General features: G+C 41.6%; 1 protein-coding gene across 3 annotated transcripts in view; it reads left to right on the top strand.

The window, feature by feature from the left end:
• Positions 1-22,946, top strand: part of LOC147147626 (tetratricopeptide repeat protein 28-like) — a 203,552-nt gene that overhangs the window by 158,281 nt on the left and 22,325 nt on the right. For all 3 annotated transcript variants that reach the window (XM_086031238.1, XM_086031237.1, XM_086031240.1), the window contains 4 exons: positions 2,365-2,872; positions 17,247-18,043; positions 18,170-18,714; positions 19,869-20,392. In XM_086031238.1, the coding sequence (XP_085887364.1) occupies positions 2,365-2,872; positions 17,247-18,043; positions 18,170-18,714; positions 19,869-20,392 (2,374 nt within the window). The remainder of the gene's footprint in view (positions 1-2,364; positions 2,873-17,246; positions 18,044-18,169; positions 18,715-19,868; positions 20,393-22,946) is intronic.

The following is a 22,946-nucleotide window of genomic DNA, read 5'->3' as shown; positions in this document are numbered from 1 at the left end:
TTATTATGTAAATGTACGTAAAATCTTTTCTTTAATGATATTCAACGATTAGTAAAAATGATGATTCATTGATTTCAAACGTTTGTATGCAATCCACCACCAAAACTCAACTACCCAAAACTACCACTTACCTGTTGCACTTTAGTCTTGAACACTCCATTGTTTTTGTCAAGTACAAAATGACATTTTCAATATCATGTTCATGTCAAACCTCTTGCATTATTATTCTGCTGCATCCACAACCTTTGCTGCATTGCATCTTTGCACAAATTCAGACTGTGAATAATATTTTTTTATTTTACACATTTCTTGGGACTTAGTGGGCTAACCTGGTACCGGGACTGTCATATTTTCTGCCATACCATGTGGAAATGGGTGTTGGTACGAAACGTTCTAAGGGAACCTTTGTCCAATTTTTTTTTTTTTTTTTACCTTTAATATTTGTTATGTATATTCTAATGTATATTCTCAGTTGAACTGTTTCATGGATGCCAGAAAGATCAAGACACAGCCGTGGAACCTTATTCTGCGAGATTGCGGAAGAAGGTCTAACCCCCTACCCCAGGAATCCTACTCTTATAATCTTGAAGGGGGTGGTTTTGCTAACCCATGTGACAATGTGTGACCCCACGGCCTTAACTGAAATCAATTAATATGTGTGCCAAGGGTGTCATAGATAAGAAGATGCCAAGTCAGGAGGAAGGGTCACAGTGACACAATAGCCTAGCTCAAGTCACCTATTAAATTATTAAAACGGCTAATCCAACAGGTTTAACGATAAAAAATCCTTGAATCTTTGAAAACTCTACTTAAAATATATATTGAAAGAACAACAGTAAAACAATAATGTGAACATAGCCTCTGTTGTGTTTAGTTTTACAGTAAACTCCAACGGGGCTGTCATTAAGGCGGCACGGTGGTCGACTGGTTAGCACGTCCGCCTCACAGTTCAGAGGTCGCGGGTTCGATCCCGGCTCCGGCCTCCCTGTGTGGAGTTTGCATGTTCTCCCCGTGCCTGCGTGGGTTTTCTCCGGGCACTCCGGTTTCCTCCCACAGTCCAAAAACATGCATGGTAAGTTGATTGGATACTCTAAATTGCCCCTAGGTGTGATTGTGAGTGCGGATGTTTGTCTCTGTGTGCCCTGCGATTGGCTGGCAACCAGTTCAGGGTGTCCCCCGCCTACTGCCCAAAGACAGCTGGGATAGGCTCCAGCACGCCCCGCGACCCTTGTGAGGAGAAGCGGTACAGATAATGGATGGATGGGGCTGTCATTAAACATCTTAAAGCAGGCTCAGGGAGGGCAGAATAACATACATATCACACGTTTTGCTGCACAAACGCATTAATCATTTTTCTTTGATTATAGCATTTTCATGATCGTGACAAGCCAAACTTGAAGTCACTATTAAATTTTGATTAATTGCTCGGTCCTAGGAAGTACGCAGAGAAAAGACACTCAGGCAAGAACATTCAAATTCCAGACAGAAAAGTCCAAGTAGAGATTCGTGGCCAGAACCTCTAAACTATGAAGCACATTCCAACACTAGCCACATCAATTGCACTTTTCTACTGCAAAATAAAGATTGTTTTCTTGAATCTTCACAGTTCACAGAAGGTAACTATGCACTATGCCATGTGACATCATAAAAAAAAAGAAAAGCAACCAAAAAAAAACAAAACAATAAAATGATGGATGTTTACCTACTTATCTCCATGCAAATTCTTAACGCATTTGTGTGGACAGTTTGCCTTCTGTGTTGACATTTTCCTGCCAAACTGCTTTTTGCAGTGCGATTTGTGCTCATTACAGTAGTCTTTTGAAGGTGCTTGTGGAAATGGCATGAAATGTAGGGGAGAATAGACGGGAAAAAAAATTTCTGTTTTAGCCTCAGCATTCCTGCCAGCAGCAAGACAGTCAGCCAGTTCACACCCCCTACACAGGTCTAATGTGTAGCTAAAACCCTGCTACTCACCCGCCTGATTAGCACTTGCTTTGTTCCATTGTCGGTGGCACACCATGAAGTATGATTGCAGTTGGCAAACTGGCGCGTTTGAAACAAACCTACTGCTGTGCTGATATGCATCACACTTTACCCCCTTCCTTGCTTTGCAACCTCAGAACCAAATGAGGTTTTCTTGGTCAGTTGGTGTCTGAGCAGTCGGCCTTTCTCAATGACTTTATGAAGGCTATTTTCTGGATTTGTCTTTGCACACATAGTGGGGAGTTTTTCCACTACAATGCCAGTAAAATAAGTAATGCCTATTAAATGTGGGTGTAGTTAATTCACTTTCTTAACATGTTTTTGTATCTAAACCCTACTCTCTTGTTCTCTCTCTCTCTCTCTCTCTCTCTTTGTCTGTAGGCTGCTTCGATGGCCCTGAGCAGCTTGGGCCATGTATACACAGCCATAGGGGACTACCCAAATGCACTGGCCAGCCACAAGCAGTGTGTTCTGCTGGCTAAGCAGTCTAAAGATCAGCTCTCTGAGGCACGAGAGCTGGGAAACATGGGTGCTGTCTACATCGCCATGGGAGACTTTGACAATGCCGTCCAAAGCCACGAGCAGCACCTGGGCATCGCCAAGGCCCTTGAAAATAAGCGGGAGGAAGCTCGGGCCTACAGTAACCTAGGCAGCGCCTACCACTATCACCGAAACTTTGACAAGGCCATGTCTTACCACACTCACGTGCTGGAGCTCGCCCAGGAACTGGAAGAAAAGTCCATCGAGATGAGAGCTTATGCGGGCCTGGGGCATGCCGCTCGCTGCATGCAGGACCTGGAGAGGGCAAAGCAGTATCATGAACAGCAGCTGTCCATAGCTGAAGGTTTGAAAGACAGAGCCGCAGAGGGGAGGGCCTCCTCCAATCTGGGTATGTATGCAAAATGCTGACTTGCAAAATAACTGCAGTGGCACCTTGATTTACTAATTTCATTCATTCGGTGACCATGCTCGTAATTCAGAACACTTCATTTTCACTTTATTTTCACCCGTCGGAATGAATGGAAATACTTGCAGCCTCACAGAAAACACCAATACAAATTTACAATTTTACAAATATAGTAGCAATATTTTTTTTTAAATAGTTTTAAACTGTAGTAGCAATAGTCATAATACAATATAATCAAGAGGTTGATTTTTTTACTTTAATGTCATAGCTATAAATTACAGCCTATTGTCAAATCTGCATTGCGCAACCTTTTTAATAGGTAAAAAAAATGTTCTAGAAAATAAAAGTAAAGACATTTTTCAAATTGCAACTGCACATGGGTTGCTTCGAGCGGAGGAGGGGATCCTCTGACAGATGAGAAAAAAGGTTGAACATTGCTGATGCAAAATGCCATTTTGGTTGACACTTCCAACAGCTGTAAACAAGTCAATGCACTCACCATTATCCAACCGTTTTTCACTCGGGCCCGACAGTTATTGGAAGCTGGCTGTGTCGTTTATGTCGCACCGGGCCAGTCTCACATTGTAACATTGGAAATATGCCGCCAGAAAAGCTCATCTTAAAAACTTCGTTGGGTGTAATAGGCGACCGCAGCGCTAGGCTAGTAAGACTTCATTTCCCATGATTCTTAGGCACCAAAGTAGGAAGTAGTTCTAGTTCCAGTATGACAAAAACAGACGCCTGCTAGCAATTAGATGTGGATAACAATGGGAACGCAAACATCAATGTGAAAATAAATAGGAAGTTATTTAACTTTATGTTGACCCCTCTGTCCCACAGACTGCAGTGATTACCACAGCATTAAGCTACTTGGACTACATTTCCCTTGATTCTTTGACACAGAAGCAGGATGCAGTACTAGTTCTGATATGGCATAAACATGGACTATATGCACAGAGTGATGTGACGTATTTCTGGTAAAATTTACAAGGCATCACACTTTCCGGGAATGGCGGCTAGTTTGAAGCGGTTTTACTTCAGAGAATTTCTATCAGTTGTCAACGTTCTGGGTATTTTTTCATCATTGTTTGTATGTGTGTGGTTACCTCCTCGAAGAAGAGGAGAGAGGACAGTGGTACATTAAGCTATCACTGCTGTGTGCCTGCCCAGATATCCAGGTTCTTGGCGGTATAACTCCACTTTGCTGAGCAGTGGAGGCAGTGGGTTGTTAACATTTGCAGGCATACATTTGTAGTTATAGATAGCACTAAAGTCTGTTCTCAGCATTTTCTTCCTGCTGATGTAATGCAGCCATCAACCTCGCAAGGGCGCGGTTTGTTCAAGAAAGCAGTGGTCGTTGTTCTTTTTGAGAGGGTTAGTAACTTAGGGTTATTGTTACGTCACATCAACAGTGCATGTCCGCAGAAGTCAAGCCCTCACCGGAATTTTCGGTGCCTTGTTGCGTCGAACGAGGAAGTGCTGCGTGCATAGATGCGGATGAAAATGACCACACGAACGTAATTGAACATGAACTGAAAAGCCGACGTCCATACATACATAGGATGGACAGCATTACATGACGCACTGTCAATGTTTTTTCATCTGGACGTTTTGTGTCGAGGTTTTGAGCTGTGACGTCATATTATTAATATAAGTGTTTCGCATCAAGTATCATATAATCTACTGTCGCACCTTGTAGTGAACAAACAGCCTCCCATGGCTTCACAGATCTTTATTGCCATATTTATAACTTTGTTAGGTTTGGCACCAACACTGCCTTTGTTTTGTTCCTCTCATCGGGTTGTAAACCATTACGATAAAGTGGAGTTCCAACATTAAAATAAATGACTGTTGTGGTGGCAGTTAGGTTAGTGTTGCCACTTCATTTTCTCATATACATTAGTAACTTAATGCATTTCCATTGTCATTCCATTGAATACTTATCTCGATAATTATAATTTGTCAGTAGGTTTCTGGTGTACTGTATATTATTATAGTCAGATGTGTAAAATGTTTAATGATGATTTCCATGCGATATCTTTTTTAAACCAGTGTTTGAACAGAGTTAGACCTAGAGTGACAAAACCTGAGGCAATATTTGTCTCACAGATGCACTTAAGGTGCATCAGTACAGCCAGAAAAAGTACATAACGCAAAACGGTCCATTAGAGTTACTCTTCCTTTGTAGAAAGTGCAAACAAAACAGTTTATGCGCTTGGGGACTAAATAAGTAATGCATTTTAAACAAACAGTGGGATAATTGGGGCTTGTCTATCGCCTGTGACTTTAAGTCACACGATTCACTGTATTCTTCACTTATTTTACTTGGAGCTGCAGTGCGTAGCTTTTATTTGTTTAAAAAAAGTCATTTTCACCCTAGCCACTACTGGGGGAGCTGACACAATGGTGATTAAACATATTAGCTCCTCTGACATCTTGCTAATCTTGCTGTATTTTTCAATTTTTTTCCCGCGGAGGCATTTCTTAATTTGAAAACAGTAAATCTTAATAAATAAAATAAAAGACAGCATTCCCTTCTGACATATTGTTAAGCGATACAGAAAATGTTTTCAATATGGTTTTCATTGACCTCAGAAATTTCACATTTATGGACGATTATTACTGATGGATTATTACTGTACCTTTTCATTTTCATACATTGTCGGAAACAAATTGTTTTATATACATATATGCACACACTGATGATCTACCAGTAGCATCTACATTGTTCATTTAGTCATTAAATTTCAGTGCTGGTCAAACTTCAATTTCACAGACTTTCAAAACTAAATTTCCCCTTGACATCAATAATACTTGCAATAATATGTTCCATGGTCAATTTCTCATCATGGTAAACTTGCATTAACTGTACTTTAATTTAACTGTAATTTAAGTAATTTGATTTCATTTTTAATTTTAAGAAATTCTTACAAGTTATTCAGTCTAATGTCAATCAGAATAAATTAGTTAAATACAATAAAACACTGTTCATTTTAAGGACAGATGAAAAAAGGTTAATACTGTACATGCATCTTGCAAACTAAATTCACCACGCTGCCTTTTGTTTACGAGTGACAAGCATGTAGCAGGGTACCAGTTGTCGGCACGCTACCAAGTGGTTAGCGCGATGAGCAAACTTAACTTCAATGGATTGTCAAATGGCACAAACATATGGACTCTCAGAAAAGGAACACACTCATTTGCTTGAACCAAACTTGAATTGGTTCTTCCTTGGACAACGCCCCGCACCCAGAGCTGGGCATTTTACAAAGACATTTGCAGTCCGCTTATCGCCTTCTACCTACCTTTCCACCGCCTGTTTATCCGCCATTTTGTCCAGCCGGAAATGATAGTACCCGCCTATGGGCCAGTCCGCCTATGATTTTAAATGGGTTTCCCGTAGCGTTTCCGACTACAAACTGCAACCCACGACCGCTAAATTTTGATCCGTCTAAGAGGAGTTTTGCGTTGAGTCCACGTACGGGGGCGGAGCAAAAATAGATGATTGCATAGACAGGAAAAAATGGTCTTCTGACTATGCTTAGTTCGACTATTTTTTTAAGTTTCCCATGAATCGTTTATCACCTACAAAATGGGAGTCTGTCATAAGCGGATATGCGGACCGGTCCGTCACATAGGCGATATGCCCAGCTCTGCCCACACCATTAACAAACTTGTGGAAATGGATAGAAGTAGTTGGTAGTTTTTGTGAAAATTCCACCCATCAAGCACTGAAAGATGGGTCATCATAGGATCATTGAATAACCTGGAAATTGTATCATCAAGGAATTTTATTATAACTTCACATAAAAAGCTAATTTTCATGAGAAAAATATAATCTTACCTGCCATCGAGCGCCTTCCTGCTACCATGGACTGAAATGAGAATCGATTTACAGATAAATGTGAATTTAGGAAATGACATATGAGCTAGTCCTTTCCTTGAAACTTAAAGTTAGATGTTAATTGAACAATGTTCCTTCTAGAAGATAACTATGCGTATAACCTAATAATAAAATTACTATATATTTCAGGAAAAAAGTAATTAAATAATGTCCCTTTGCATATCGACTACTGCTTGAAGTTATTGCTGCACCCATTTTGCTGTATTTAGTGCAGCAATTACACCCTCCACTGTCTGAATTATGATAGCCATCAAAGCAGCACTAACCTTGATTCTAATGGACAACGAAGAGGCTTAATAGTTCTTCCAGATGATTTAGTCTTAACCTATGAGTCAAAAGTGTGCAAGTGGAGAGTTGAGGTTAATCAACCGAACATAAATTGAAGCTGTGATTTGACCCATCTAAATGGTGCACATCCCCTTCGCTGCAAAATATTGCTGATCTTTAAATGGAGATGATCATAAATTGAAGGACTATCGAGAGCCCATTTAATGATGCAACCTATATGTGAGTTTTATTATATGTCAGGTTCCATTGTGTTATAGGAGTCCCATGACGACATCCCCAACCATCTTCTTTATGATTGGTTACAATATTTGAGTCGTTCTAATGTTGTAATGAGTGCAGTTTTAAAGATCTCCATCTGGTGACATTGCTGAATGAGTGTGTAGTTGGTAGCAATGAAGCTTGTTGCTCCACGGAGACAGCCTCCGACTAGTCGGACCATCATGCTCATATTGGAGTTCTGACACCCAGGAGGCCTCACATCCACGCAGCCAATCTGGTGATATCACTGACCACTTTTCTCTCTCATCCCTTTTTTCACTTTTTGATGCCTCTGTCTTTCATTGTCTTCGTCTTCTGCTTCACCCCCGCTGATTGTAATCTGAAGCTGTCAAGCCACTAGTAATTGAAACTGACTTGATGAATCGCTTAATTACCTTTAATAGCTGATTCAAGTAGAGCTGAATAATGAAGATAACCCAGAATGAAGTGGAGGTTGTGAAGCTTTCTGTCTAATTGTTGTGTTGTTGTTTTTGAGGCAGCGTATTGTTGTTGTTATTCCATCATGAATGCCCACAAGCTCGCTGGGAAGACTTGAAAACCTTTTTCTTTTTCTCTGTGCACAAAAAGAAGACTGGAATGATCAAGTCAATTAACAAGCAGCATTCAAAACAAAACAGAAGTTTTAGAAGTGGGAACTGGGAAGAAAACATTTGAACAAAAAACAGCAAAGTGGACACTTTTATATGCCCTCTCAGCTTGTTTTTGAGGTTGACTGCGGTATGGGTAGGGCAGTGGCTGATTTGGCTCTGAGGCACACTTGTGTAGAGATTGCCATCCTTTAATATCCAACCACGATGCCCAGCGGTACCAGCAGACCTGGCTCAGCACACTCTGACCTATAAAGGATATGAACATTTTGCATTCCAGTCCCATATATTATTCAATAATTGGCCATCTTACCCACGAGTCAGCAGGATCTCATATCTGTGTGGGGATTGAAGTAGCGATTTGCCATGTAGTTTATGCTATCGATGAACAGAATTTAATTTGTACAGCCATCCTCTTACATTTAACTTCAAGAGAAAGACATTTTTGTTTGAACCTGTAAACAACCTATGTATTCTCATGTGGACTACTGTTGATACAATCGTGTTCTGCTGTCATACCTTGCAAGTGGGCACAGTGTTGTGACTGTGTGGCATATACAGTACAGTACCCTACTCACAAAAAAAAATTGATATTGGTCTTTCGGTAGAAATTTCAGGATTAACCTAAAACTCACTATAATCTTTACATGTGATCTTTATTCGACCTTTTCTAAACCTTTGACTGCACATTTTCAACTCTTCAATATTTCTGTAAATTTTGCACTGAAACATTGTTTCCCAAGGGCGTCAAATTCTATACCCTTCTGTGCCTCTACCAGTGTCTGTAGTTCTGTTGCGACTTGCGACCCTGTGATGACAAACTGTGACACTCTAAGCTCAGCAACATTGTTTGCTTGAAAGACCCCAAATGCCTCCTAATACCACAGAACACGTCAGTTAGAAAGGCTATGGTAGAGAAAAATACCAAATACCAAATCAACTTTTTTCTCATATATATATTCATTCATTCATTCATTCATTATCCATACCGCTTATCCTCACAAGGGTCGCGGGCGTGCTGGAGCCTATCCCAGCTGTCTTTGGGCAGTAGGCGGGGGACACCCTGAATTGGTTGCCAGCCAATCGCAGGGCACACAGAGACAAACATCCGCACTCACAATCACACCTAGGGGCAATTTAGAGAGTCCAATTAACTTACCATGCATGTTTTTGGAATGTGGGAGGAAACCGGCGTACCCGGAGGAAACCCACGCAGGCACGGGGAGAACATGCAAACTCCACACAGGGAGGCCGGAGCCGGGATCGAACCCACGACCTCTGAACTGTGAGGCGGACGTGCTAACCAGTCGACCACCGTGCCGCCCATATATATATATATATATATATATATATATATATATATATAGATAGATAGATAGATAGATAGATAGATAGATAGATAGATAGATAGATAGATATATATTAATACGTTTCGGTATGGCATGTTATGTTCGGTCCACTTGCGTTCGGTTCGATCCACTTATTAGCGTGAGCTTACGCTCGGGCGCTATTGACTGTTGCATGTGGGAGAAGAGAGTGGCGGCACAGCAGTGAGAGCCAGAAAAGAGCCAGAGTGTTTAAAGATTTCAGTGTCTTAATAATTTACAAAATTAAGAGATCTTTATTGTTAGTGTATTTTTTATTCCGGTGTAATTTCTTGGAATATCACCCAAATGGTTCGCTTTTATTTATTTTTTCGTAAAAAGTAGTTTACTTGACATCTTTTCAAAATAAAAATATAAAAAAAAAAAAAAAGAAAATCTGTTTTTTGTACCGAAAATATACCGAACCCAAGTTTCCAAAAAAAACGAACCGAACCGAAACGTGATTTAACGTACCATTACACCTATATGTACAGTGGTACCTCTACTTATGAACGTCTCTTCAAGTTACGAAACGCCTCAACAGGAAAATATTGCCTCTTGTTACGACAGGAATTTCAGGATACGAAAGGTAAAAATACAGTATGGGCTGCTACTCGGAGCTCCAGAGTTTCCTGAATGCAACATACTCATAGCTGCTCTGCCATTGGCTATTACCTAGCATCTTCCTGGCATCCCATTGGCTAAGAGGGACCTCTAACCGTATGTGTCTATGTGTGTAGGTAGACAGGTAGATAGATATATATATATATGTGATAGATATGTCTATGTAGCGTCCTCGTCATTCGCCCCTCGGGCCATGAGGTGTTCCGATTTAGAAACTAGTGAAATTAGAAAGTGAATTAGAAACGAGGAAAAGAAACAAAGGACAAAATCGTTCTTTTTGTCCATACAAACAAAGCAAGAGATAACAGAAAAGTATGAAAAAGGGATGCGTTTGGTTGATCTCGCCAAAGAATATGACCGTAATGTATTGACAGTCGCCACGTTATTAAATCAGTTCTTTACAAAACGCCAGGCAAAAAAACACTTCTGAGAGACAACATGAACCAAAGAGGGCAAAAAGCGATGTGGACAGCAATTAAAAGGTAAATGACCATCATTTTTATTCTTTACTCTATTCTGTTTTTTACATTATGCACAACTCTCATTTATTGTGCAATAATCTAATTGTAACATGCATTTGTTACATGTTTTGATGCCTTTTTTTGCTTCATAAAACATTAATGTCTGAATATTGGGGGGTTTAGAATGGATTAGGACATTTACATGGAAAACGCGTCTCTACTTACAAAATGTTCTACTTATCATTTTAGTGTGGAAAAAGAAACAGGACATGGAGTAATGTCTGGACTGAATTACCTTCAGACATTTTATGTCATGTACCTTGTAGTGAAAGTACCCATTCCTTCTGCTCTGGAAAATGGGGCTCTGATGTCCACTCATCAGAATATTCTTACCCGTTAAAGCAACATGATTTGGATTTTATTTGTTGGCCATCATGTTCAACTGACCGTGAGGTTATGCTAATGAATTCTTAAAATGCATGAGGAATATGTTTATGCTCTCCTTCTCATAATTAGTCAGTAAAGTGCATTTTGTAATTCACTGAAATGGTTTGGAGAGTATCAGTGCAAATGCATGTAACTATTTTAAGATTTTCCAAAGATGGGACCAAATGCACAAAAAAACTAGACTTGCCTGCAGCACTAAGGTATAGAGATCACTCATTTTGGGGCCTAAGCCTTTGGAAGTAGATATATTATTTGTTTAGCTCGAAGAAATAGAAGACTTTACAAAGGAATTTGTCCAGCCTATTGGCTCAGACAGGATAAATTGAAGGAGAAAAGGAGCTAACCAAATACAAACAAAAATGCATTTGTCTGGGATTGATGATATCTTTAGTTTTCCATTGGATCTGTGTGAATTTTAGCAACCTTTCCTTTCTTTTGATGGAGACATGATGGTCATCTTACAGTACGTTCGTTCAATGGGTGCTGTAGGTGGATTTGGGTGCAGTTCTTTATGTGGCTGACCGCCCACTCAGCATGCATCCGTCTGGCTGTACCTGTCCTTTTTAAAAATCTTCATCCTTCCTATTTCTCTGTCAGTCAGACTGTAGGAGATGTATCTTTCTGAGACTAAGGATTTGATGTTATAAGACCAAAACACAACTCCACCCCTTCCCTCTCTTTCGCAGACCTCTTCAGGCTCCTGCCTCCTCAGCTCACTACCTCCCCCACTGGCCACTACATACAGTAGTGTACTGTATGCGCTGTTCAATGTTGATTTCCACTTTATCCCTTCAGAAGTGAAGGCCTCCTGATAAGTACTGTACTTTCTGGACTATAAGCCGCACCTTTATATAAGCCGCAGCTATCTATGTTGGAAAATTTGATATTTACTGCATTTACAGAAATATTTTGAACTGTAAATGTATGTATGTACCTGAAAAGATTCTTTCCCCTACAGTGCCTTTTAACATAGTAACAACTTTGCTGATTAAAATGGAACAGAACCAAGAGAAAATAACCAGTATTTATTCATCTTCATTACTCCTGTGTTTGAAATCACAAGTCACTTTAATCATCTTCGCTGAAACCCATGAAGTCGTCTTCTTCCATGTTAAAAATCTTGACATTTACTGCATTTACAGAACAATTCTGAACTGTAAATGTATATGTATGTACCTGAACAGATTCTTTCATAACAGTGCCTTTTAACACGGCAGCAACTTTGCTGATTAAAACGGAACAGAACCAAGCAAAAATAACCAGCACTTATCTTCATTTCACTTCCCGCTGCTTCCTTCCTGAATAGCAAGATCGATGGCCTTCAACTTAAAACTTGCATCTTACGAACTTCTCTGTGGGTTCCAGGATGAAGGGGCGAGGATTTGAAAATAATTAACTGTTTGCAATTTGTCGTCAATGTTCTATCTGCTGAAGAAAAGGTATCGTATTCTTCTTTGCATTGATTTTTTCTTAGTTTTCATTCTAAATCCGGTTAGAGCGCCCAGAGCGGTGAAAGAAAAATCCACATAATAGCTCCACCTTTATATAAGCCGCACGGTTCAAAACCTAGGGAAAAGGTTGCAGTTTATAGTCTGGAAAATATGGTCCATTATCAATTATTATTTTTAAATATTTGATTAATATAATATATAATAGAATATTTGACAATATGCAGCAACACTGCTAGAATTCCTGCAGCCTGCCTTTGAAATGTAAATAAATGATGAAATGCCTCTACCAAATTCCTCATATCAGTGGTTCACAAACTTTTGTTTGCATCCACCCCATTTTGGAAACATGTGGAATAACACAATTGTAACGCTGTCTGTGTTGAGCCCCACACAGCTTCGACAGTACTCCCCTCGCCCCCCAATATATTGCTTACCAAGTGGCAGCACCATTGTTTAAAATCCTCTTAACGCAGTGTAGACTGCAGTGCTATGGACCTCTTGAGCTGCTGAACGAAAGACAGCGATTTACTCAGAAAACGCAGCACCATCACTCAAAGTCATCACTGCAGCATTTCCCCAATGTACAGCCAACTGTGTAATAGAAAGTGACAACACATTGTCATGCTTGTCTCTGCATTAGAAAGAATGCATGGGGCTCAGAATGGATTGGGTGGCATATAGATTTGTTGATGTACTTTATATTTACCGTTTTTACTCAAATTGTGCAGAAATTTGGAAGAAGCGTTTTGTGTTACTGCCAAGTATGCTTTCATACACGCTGATTTACCAATATTGTTGAGGATTAATATAATAAACAGACATTGTAAAGTCATCATATTGATTTTGACAGCATACTGCGGGGGCAGTGCTTGGTAGAGGTATGGTTTTATTTACTGTAATCCCCTTACCATGCAGGGGGCCGCACCCCCTGCATCTGCCGTGACAGTCTCCACAACCACATTCTCCTTTGCTGCGGACAAGATTCGTTTTCAACCAACTGCATGGAGCATTTTTGCTGGTAATGTATCAAGAGGCATTATATTCTCAGTTCGTTCACTCGGTGTTGAGGACACCCTAACCTTGGGAGTGACATTGACGGCTGTCAGTGTTCCTCGAAGCTGCCTGCACAGTGAATCTTAACATGCTTGAAAAGCAAAAAGGAGAGGATTGTTTTAGGCGTGAGAACGAAGTGAAATATTAAAAAAAAAAAAAAAAAAAAAAAAAGTAAAACCACACACACACACACACACTTTAATCTATCCAGTATACTGCATACTGCCCAAAGCAATGTACGGATTTAGCTTTCATTCAAGTTTTTTTTTTTTTAATTGAATTGTCTTATTTTTATCACTCTCTCTTCACTCTTTCTTAATTGTTATATTCCTTTAGGTTATGACCTCACACTACCAAGGTTAGATCATGCTGTATCACAATAATAAGCAGGCAAAGAACACATTTTGTCTGATTGGTAGGGCTTTTGTACATGCTGAAGATATTATTTGACTCATGCATTTATGCAGTCTTCCTTTTGACATTCAGTACTTTTGACAGAGCTGGGAGTTTTTACCAAAATTTCCCAGTCCATTTATCGCCTTCCGCCTGCAGCCAGTGTAGCCTTTTCGCCATCCATCTATCCACCTTTTTGTCTCGCCGGACCAAACTGTAATCGCATATAGGCTGGTCCGCCTATCATTTTAAACGGGCTTCCATTAGTGTTTCCGTATACCAACTTCGACCACCTCGCACTAGTTCAGACTTCTGAAGGCGCATAGACAGGGGTGCACATTACTGGTACGCATGCGCAACAGAAATCACTGATGCGTACCGTCATTTGCGTCCCGACGCGTATTTGCGTACCTGTACACGCTAGTGATGCAGTGGAACGAATCATCTTTGATTGGTAAGGATCAAGCATCGGTTCAGGATGGGCACGATTCGCAGAATGGTTGGTAAAAAAAAATGTGCGTGTTCACGTACGTTGCAAGTACAAGAGTGTTTTTCAAACATACTCAACGAACACACCGCCTCCACAAAGTCTAACTTCAAAATAAAGCTTACCAAACAATACATTGAGTCATTAATGCCAATGCAATAGCCTCGTGAACTTTTACTTTGAAGTTGGCCCACGTGTTAGCGTAACGGCTAACATGACTTCCGGGATCGTCGTATCAGCAGTTTTGATGCTTGCTACCAAACAAACCACTGGTTAATTACGCTGACATTGTATGATACGCCAAAAGAGTAGAGGTGGGCGATATATATCGTCATCGATATCATCGTCAATCTTGCTTTCATGATGTCTAACTTTACATTATCGAGTATTAATACTGCCTTGAAAAGCATAACGAGTCAGTCGACGGCCGCAAAGTATGAGGAAATGCTGAAACCCTCATTCGGCAAATCAGGTTGCATTGACAGCAGAGGAGCAGGAAGTGATAATCATTCGAAGAATCTGTGGGCAGGACCCAGTCACGTGACTCTGTCCGCAATGCAGCCGCTCTTTTTCAAGTATGGAGGAATGTACAGCAAATTGACAAAGAAAATGTTATGGAATTGTTAAATTGAATATTATGCCAATAAAAAAAAAAAAAACGAAAAAAAAAGGAGGAATGTATAACGGGGAATAATAGCAAGGTGCAAATCCACGTCGTCCGTAGTCTGTAAATAGTTTGAGCTTGACAAAACTGACGTCGTTGGGAATAACATTGCCAAAACGGTCACCGTGAAGAGCAATTCTGTTGCACCACGAGCCATATGGATTATGAGGAAAACTTGGTGACCGCGCAAGCACGCTAAACAAAAGCTTAAAGACACACACTCAGAAAACAGTCGCCGAGTTGAACCAACAAATATAAACGCAAGTACGCACACACACACCCAGTACTTTAGCAAGCAAGTCAAACGTGACAGCCTGGATGTTCGGTTAACATTCAGTTTACATCCTTTTATCCCGCATCTGTCATAACTAGCCTGTATTCCCGAGGCATGTTGCACAAACTACGGTGGCTTATTAGTGTGACGCCAGGATACACCCAATCATGAATAAAGTCACAAGTCGACATATCACAGCGATGAATGAGTGGGAAAATGCAATTTTCTGTTAATTGCAGTTTTGTTATTCAACTTTATTCTGAATACAGTGGCCAATGTATGAGAATGGGTGTTGTCATGACAACGTCTTTTTTTTTCTCCCGCTTGCACAAATCACATATCAAATACATTTATTTACCATTCAGATTTTTTGCCCATATCGCACACCCCTAGCTGTCCGGCGTTAGTGGCTAGCAGCTGTTATCTTTAAATAGTAGTTCAGTTGTGCGTTGGCTTACTTTTTTTTTTTTAAACTTCTTTTTCTATATTGTGGACCTACATTACTTTGTAATGTGCTGTTCATGTTTTAAGAAAGGTGCCTTAAATTGCACTTCAAGTCTTTTTCATTAGAAAAAAAAATAAAGTCCATTGTGTTCTTAAATCCTAATCCTCCTATTAGACATTAGGACTTGATTTTTTTATGAGCAAAAGCCTTTTATAAAATAAATCAAGACAAAGTTCTAATCAGCTTTTTTTATTTATTTATTTATTTATTTTAGCTCATACAAAAAAACGATCCGATCCGTGACTCAAAATCCATGACCGATCTGAACCATGACTTATGTGATCCGGTGGACCACTAGTGAATACAAAAGACAATGTGCACCCCTGCGCATGGAACATATTATTACAAAGATTATTTGGGGGGGTGAACTCTTTAATTTCAGACTCACGGGTCTGCCAAACTCTCACCAACTCCGGTCCTCGAGGGCACCTGTCCTGCAGGTTTTCAATCTCTCCCCGCTGTAATACACCTGTTAAAATGATCAGTAACTGATCATTTTAACAGGTGTGTTACAGCGGGGAGAGATTGAAAACCTGCAGGACAGGTGTTCTCGAGGACCGCAGTTTGTGACCCCTGGTCTAAACATGTTTAACATATTTACATATTTAATTGTAAAACATCAAACAAGGGAGTGTTTGTGTAGCCTGTGTCGAGGTCCTTCGTGTGGCAGGGTTGTGAAATGTGAAAACACACAAGCTAATCCCAGTGGTACTGTCATCATCATCACAACCTTCTAATCCCCTTTCCATCGTTTGTCACACCACCGCATGCCTCCTCCATGTTTCCAAATGATTTGGATCCCTGTTATCTAGTTGCTGTCTGTACTCCCTGGTACTCCACTTTCCTGTTAGCCTGTCTCGGTGCAGATGTTGCACAGCCATCATGGTCAAACAGTGTGGTGGCCAATAAACATTTGCTGTACAGCTGTCTTCCCTTTCCTGGAGAGTTTCTCTTGTGCAATATTAATGCTACTGGTGCTATGTACTATTGTAGCCTCACTGAATGATGGTTGACAATCGCAGTGAAAGGCAAGTCAGAGAAAAGGAGCCCAGATTCATTAGATATTCTGTGATGTGTTTTTACAATCCTTTGAGATTGCTGTTGTGCATAGGCTGGTGGATCTCCGGGGGAATATGCGTGTGTGTTTGGCTATGTGTGTTGCAGCAGATGGCTGTTATTTTTCATAGGATCATATTTTATCAGAGATAATACATCCAGCAGCAGCTTCTCGATTATTTATTGTTTTTTCATACTTATCTAAATTCAGAATTGTTTGCTGAGCTTTTCGTCAACTTCAGCCGCTCTTACATTATTCGTCATCAGAATCATCTCAAACTCCAGTGCAAAAGCCATTGATCTAAAAAAAAAGGAATAGCTAAATAAAAATACAGTGAAAACACAAAAGCCAGCTTATGATTGCACTACATTTATAATGGCTATAATTGTACGGAAGTGTGTGGTGTAAGCAGAGACCAGATGGCACTGAGAGCATATTTTACATCCAAATGGCTTGCATTTTCTCTACTGTAATTTTACCCCTTTGGAGTTCTTAAACTTAATATTCTCTCTTCACAGGCATTATTCACCAGATGAAAGGAGACTATGAGACCGCACTTAAACTCCACAAAACACACCTGGCCATTGCTCAGGAGCTGAACGACTATGCCGCACAGGGGCGGGCTTATGGAAACATGGGCAATGCCTACAATGCCCTAGGAGTCTTTGACCATGCTGTTCGCTACCACCGTCAGGAGTTGCAGATCTCCATGGAGGTCAATGACCGCGCCTCACAGGCATCCACTCATGGAAATTTGGCTGTAGCTTACCAATCTTTGGGAGCCCATGATCGGGCTTTGCAGCATTACCAGAACCATCTCAACATTGCTCGCGAGCTCCGAGACGTCCAGAGCGAGGCTCGAGCCCTGGGTAACCTTGGCAACTTCCACTGCTCTCGGGGAGAATTCCCTCAGGCGGTGCCCTATTATGAGCAGTACCTGCGCTTGTCCCCTGACCTCCAAGACATGGAAAGTGAAGGAAAAGTTTGTCACAATTTGGGCTATGCCCACTACTGCCTGGGCAACTTCCAGGATGCTGTTAAATACTACGAGCAAGACCTCGCTTTGGCCAAGGACCTTCATGACAAACTAAGTCAAGCCAAGGCATATTGTAATCTAGGTTTGGCCTTCAAGGCCCTGGGAGACTTTGCGAAGGCAGAGGAATGTCAGAAATACCTGTTGTCGCTTGCCCAGTCCTTGAATAATTCACAGGCTCGCTTCAGAGCTCTTGGCAACCTTGGGGACATATTTGTCTGTAAAAAAGATGTGGCTGGAGCCATTCAATTTTATGAACAGCAGTTGGCCTTAGCTCATCAGGTATTCAACAACACACATTTTGTACATTTAAATGACATGTAAATGTACATTGTCAAATAATTCAGAAAATGCTTTTTGTGTAATTGTCATGGTCATCATGTTTTGTTTTGTTTTGTCCGGTTTCAGGTGAAGGAGCGTAGGATGGAGGCCTGCGCCTATGCTGCCCTCGGGGCCACTTACAGACTTGTGCATAAATATGACAAAGCTCTAGGCTACCACACTCAAGAGCTGGAGGTCTATCAAGAGCTCGGGGACATGTCTGGAGAGTGCAAAGCTCACGGTCACCTGGCAGCAGTCTACATGGCCTTGGGGAAGTACGCCATGGCTTTCAAGAGCTATGAAGAGCAGTTGGAACTAGGGCAGAGGTTGAAGGATCCTGTTGTGGAGGCGCAGGTGTATGGAAATATGGGCATAACAAAAATGAATGTTGGAGTGATGGAGGAAGCTATCGGGTACCTGGAGCAACAGCTTGCTACTTTACAGCAGCTAAGTGGCAATGAGGCCATCATGGACAGGGGCAGGGCCTACGGAAACCTTGGAGACTGTTATGAGGCTCTTGGTGACTTTGAGGAAGCCATCAAGTACTACGACCAGTATTTGTCAGTCGCACAGAGTCTCAACCGTATGCAGGATCAGGAGAAGGCATACAGAGGCTTGGGAAACGGACACAGGTGAGTCTGCTTCAATTGGCGAAGGTTAGGATGAATATTTTTTTAATGTTCATTTCCTTTTTTTTTCACAAATGGGTTGGACATCATCAAAGCATTTTGACACTCAATATGTACAGAGCCTCGAAGACGGCGAGTCAGTGTTTTATTTTTACTCGAGATTTGCAACGTATATTTAAGGTTTGAGGAATAAGGTTTGCTTCACCTGCAGATAGTTGTATTTACTGAATATATTTAAGAATTATAGTAATCCTTGTTTGCGTACTATTTCTTTTAGAAATACCCTTAGCAAAGCTACTGTGCTAGATAGTGCTAGCTGTCTCAGCAACATCAGCGGAGCTCACGTTACCTGCAAGTTAAGAAGTTTTGACACACCGAAGCTCACTGATTTCAAGGAGGACTCTGATACCTAGACTTTTTTTTTACCTTTGTGTTGTGTCAAAGATCGCAACCAAGGAGTCTACAATGGAAATATACAGTATTTGCAAAACTGCGTGCTGTCAAGTTCTCATCTGGCAAATTGTTTTCTTCATGTGCGTTGTCAGCACCATTGCTATCACACGTGGTGGTATTAGACAAGCACGAGCTCAGAGGGAATTCAAAGTAATCACTCACAAAGCCCTCTCATCTTCCAACAGTTTCCAGTCAAATACATGAATGCTGCTGAAGACTTTGATTCTCATACCTACCCATACCCTTTCAACTGGCATTAAACAATTGTTGCTATCCCTGAGACTGTGAGAGCTGCAGTAAATGTTAGAAAGCTATGAAAGCCAGTTAAAGGTTTCAAATGGGATTGATATACCTCTGTCTAGTGTAGGTATACACACACTGTATACAATCTAAAGAGGAGACAGGCTTCTTTCAAACAATGATCCATCTCATCTTAGACTATGTCAAACACAGCGGTAATTTCATATGCAGGTTTACAAATCTCAAATTTGCCCTGAATTGTTTTGTGTTATGCAGGTGTCCTCAAAAATAAAACACTCCATAAGCACTAAATTTGGTACACTTGAGTGTATTTACATAATAGTATGCTTATTATTGCGGTTGCATTTTGCATTGTTATAGAACACATCTGTATCGATCTTTGGGTCTGCGTATCTGCCTGTGTGCGCGCGCCTCGTTCTGACGCTTTCTGTTTGTCGCGTTAGGGCAATGGGGAACCTCCAACAGTCGCTGGTGTGCTTTGAGAAGCGTCTAGTGGTGGCTCATGAGCTGGGAGAGTGCGGAGTCAAGGCTCAGGCCTACGGCGAACTGGGCGCGCTCCACAGCCAGTTAGGCAATTATGAGCAAGCCATCTCTTGTCTGGAGCGTCAACTGGTCATTGCTCGTGACACCCAAGACCGACTACTTGAGGGCGATGCCAGCTGCGGTCTCGGAGCCGTATACCAAGCGATGGGAGAATACGAGACAGCGCTGCGATGCCACCAGAGTGACCTCGAGATCGCGGAGGAAGCTGGAAGCACCACGCGCCAGGCTCGTGCCTACGGGAACCTCGGCCTCACCTACGAGTCCCTGGGAAACTACGAGAGGGCAGTTGTGTTCCAAGAGCAGCATCTAAGTGTGGCAGCGCAGACTAATGACTTGGCTGCCAAGACGCTAGCCTATGGCAGCCTGGGGAGAACACACCACGCACTGCAGAACTATTCTCAAGCTGTCATGTACCTGCAGGAAGGTGAGTGAGGCAGCGAGAACTGCAATGAGCATTGCCTTTGTTGTCTGAGCTGATAGGCTTAGAGTTTGTGAATTCATGAATATGAAATTCAGAGCCTATTTGCTGCTAAGCCTTTGCTACATTTTTATTAGGATATGCACATTTGTGTGGCTGTATATGTGCGCTTGTGCTTATGAGCGCACTGGGGATTCAGGGTGCGGTTTATGCATCTGCCCATGTCTCTCTTGTCGTATGGGTATTCCAGTGTTTGTGTCTGCGCAAACCTATGTGGATGTGTGCCAAAGCCTTTTTCCTGTTTACTGCCGACTGCTCTACCCACCTCTGTATCTTCTTTCCGCAGAGAGTTCTTTGCAGCGAGTTGCCAAAAGATCTTTTCACACAGTGGCACATTCCACGTGTCAGATTATAATGAAAAGAAAACCCCCAGCTCGGCCTCTCAAAAATTGGTTATCTCAGTCAGTGCAGATGTGATAGGTTGTAGTCCCCCATTTATGTGTGCTAAATATCCACTCCTCTAGCTTTGCACATGATCATTAACAGACCTCTTGCTCAGGCACACCCACTGTTTTATGGCTCAAACCCTGTTTGAATCCAAGAAAATTGCAGCTCCAATGTGGGGCAAGTCATAGCTCACCCTGCAGGGAGTGAATGCAAGAAATCCGGAATATATCTCCTCTAGCTTCCAGAAATCAGCATCATTTGTTATTAACATTATGTATTATTGGTCCTAGGAACCCCATAGCCCCTCTGCGGATCCTGCTTTTTGCCCCTTAATGACAGCAAAGGCGACAGCCTGTTCTGTCTCCACTCTGTCCTCCTGGTGTCCCCATTGCTGTCCTCGTATTGTTTCTCAATCTGGCTGTGGAAACGGACTCTTCCTTCACTACACTTAATAGCCAATTATATCTAGCGGATCTACCCAGACCACAAAGTCTAGGTTGTGTGTGTGCGTGTTTACCTATTTCTATTGTTAGTTTCAAGCTTCGTACTACAATGTACTTTTTGTTTGCTTCCCCCAAAAATATCAGTTGGAGGGAAATATTCAAACTATAGCAAGCACTGTTGGTACCATGTAACCATTAATCAGTGTCTGATAATGTATTCACTCCCTGGTTTGTTGTCCTGCAGATCGGTCTTGTCAATCCCAGACCACCAATTAAGTCTTAGTCGGAAAACACCGTGTCTCATCTTCCAAAGTGTTATACCTTATGAACAAAATTGAGACACAACTCTAAAGCAATTAATTAATCAATCAGAGTTTGGGCTCAGTCCCCCCTGGATCTATAGCCTCTTCAACACAGAGATCTCATAAAATAGCTGCATCAGAAAAAACGGAATATTCAGCTTTAGCCTTTGCTTTTTACACATTACCCATCCAGGAAAATTGTGTGTGCTTTTACAGAGTGACGCAGCATTTGATACATAACAACGTCAGCGACAGTATCAAGTGTGAGTCAGACAGTGACAATTGCTTTCAACAACTTCACAATCCTTTCACAGGAGCCAGACCCTCTCATTCAGTCAGTGACCTCTAACCTCACAAATGGTCTTCTATTCCAATGGGTAAAAAAAATTACACCGACACCGTCTTCCCTCTAGAGGGGAAGCTGTTACAGCTGCAACATGTCCAACTCCTTATTCACTTTTATTCTCACTTCTATAAGATATAACGACCAGGTGTCCCAATAATTTAGTCCATATATTATAAAGCTACATAAAATGACAGCGCAAATTAACAGAACAAAATGACTAAATCAGCTCTTATTTTAAAGACAACTGGAGCCTAAATTCACCCAATTAATAGCCATAGCTGTCATATAATTGTTTACTGCAAGTACAGTGCAGGAGCAGTCCTTTTACATTCAAGACACAATTTAATTGATTCATACCTCAGCGTGGTCCCAACCAGTGGTTGGTTTGGTACCGTACAACACAGATAGATCGAAAAACACTTCCCCCCCGTCCCTCCCTCGCCCCCTGCCCCCAAACTAATGTTAGACATCCACCCATATCCGAACCGCTTATGCTCGCTAGGGTTAGGGCGTGCCGGAGCCCATAGCAACTGTCTTTCGGCGATAGGCGGGGTTCACTCTGAACTGGTCGCCAGTCCACATAACAGTTTTACCATTAACTGGTCCCTGGTGGTAAAAAGGTTAAGGACCATGTTCTACAGAATAATGCTGCCCCCACAGGTTCTAGATTGTACTTCATACATTTGCGGTGCATACATGAGATTCCGTGGCCTTTTCCACATGCATTTGTATGCTATATTTGCACATAAAAGCTGTGTCTAAAGGCGGAGGTGTGTGGTCCTTGGGGGCTGCAGATTCTCTCATCCATCTGTCAAGCCGCCTTTAACGTGTTCTGTGGTTGCTCTATGGGGGTAGCCAGGCACAGCCATATCTTGGTGTCAGCCACTGCAACGTGACTGTGCCTGCGGGGCGCACCGAAGGCTTGCTTGGTGACAGTGACAGACACTGAGTGATACAGAGAAGGAGAACAGAGGGAACAAGAGCGTTTGGAAGGCAGAGAGAGGCTTGGAGTAAGAGAAAAG

This window comes from Filicampus tigris, chromosome 5 (assembly GCF_054856515.1).
Source record: "Filicampus tigris isolate MCC_2025a chromosome 5, RoL_Ftig_1.0, whole genome shotgun sequence".
NCBI lineage: Eukaryota > Metazoa > Chordata > Actinopteri > Syngnathiformes > Syngnathidae > Filicampus > Filicampus tigris.
The sequence above is the reverse complement of the archived record's forward strand: the minus strand, read 5'-3'. Positions and strand labels throughout refer to the sequence as shown.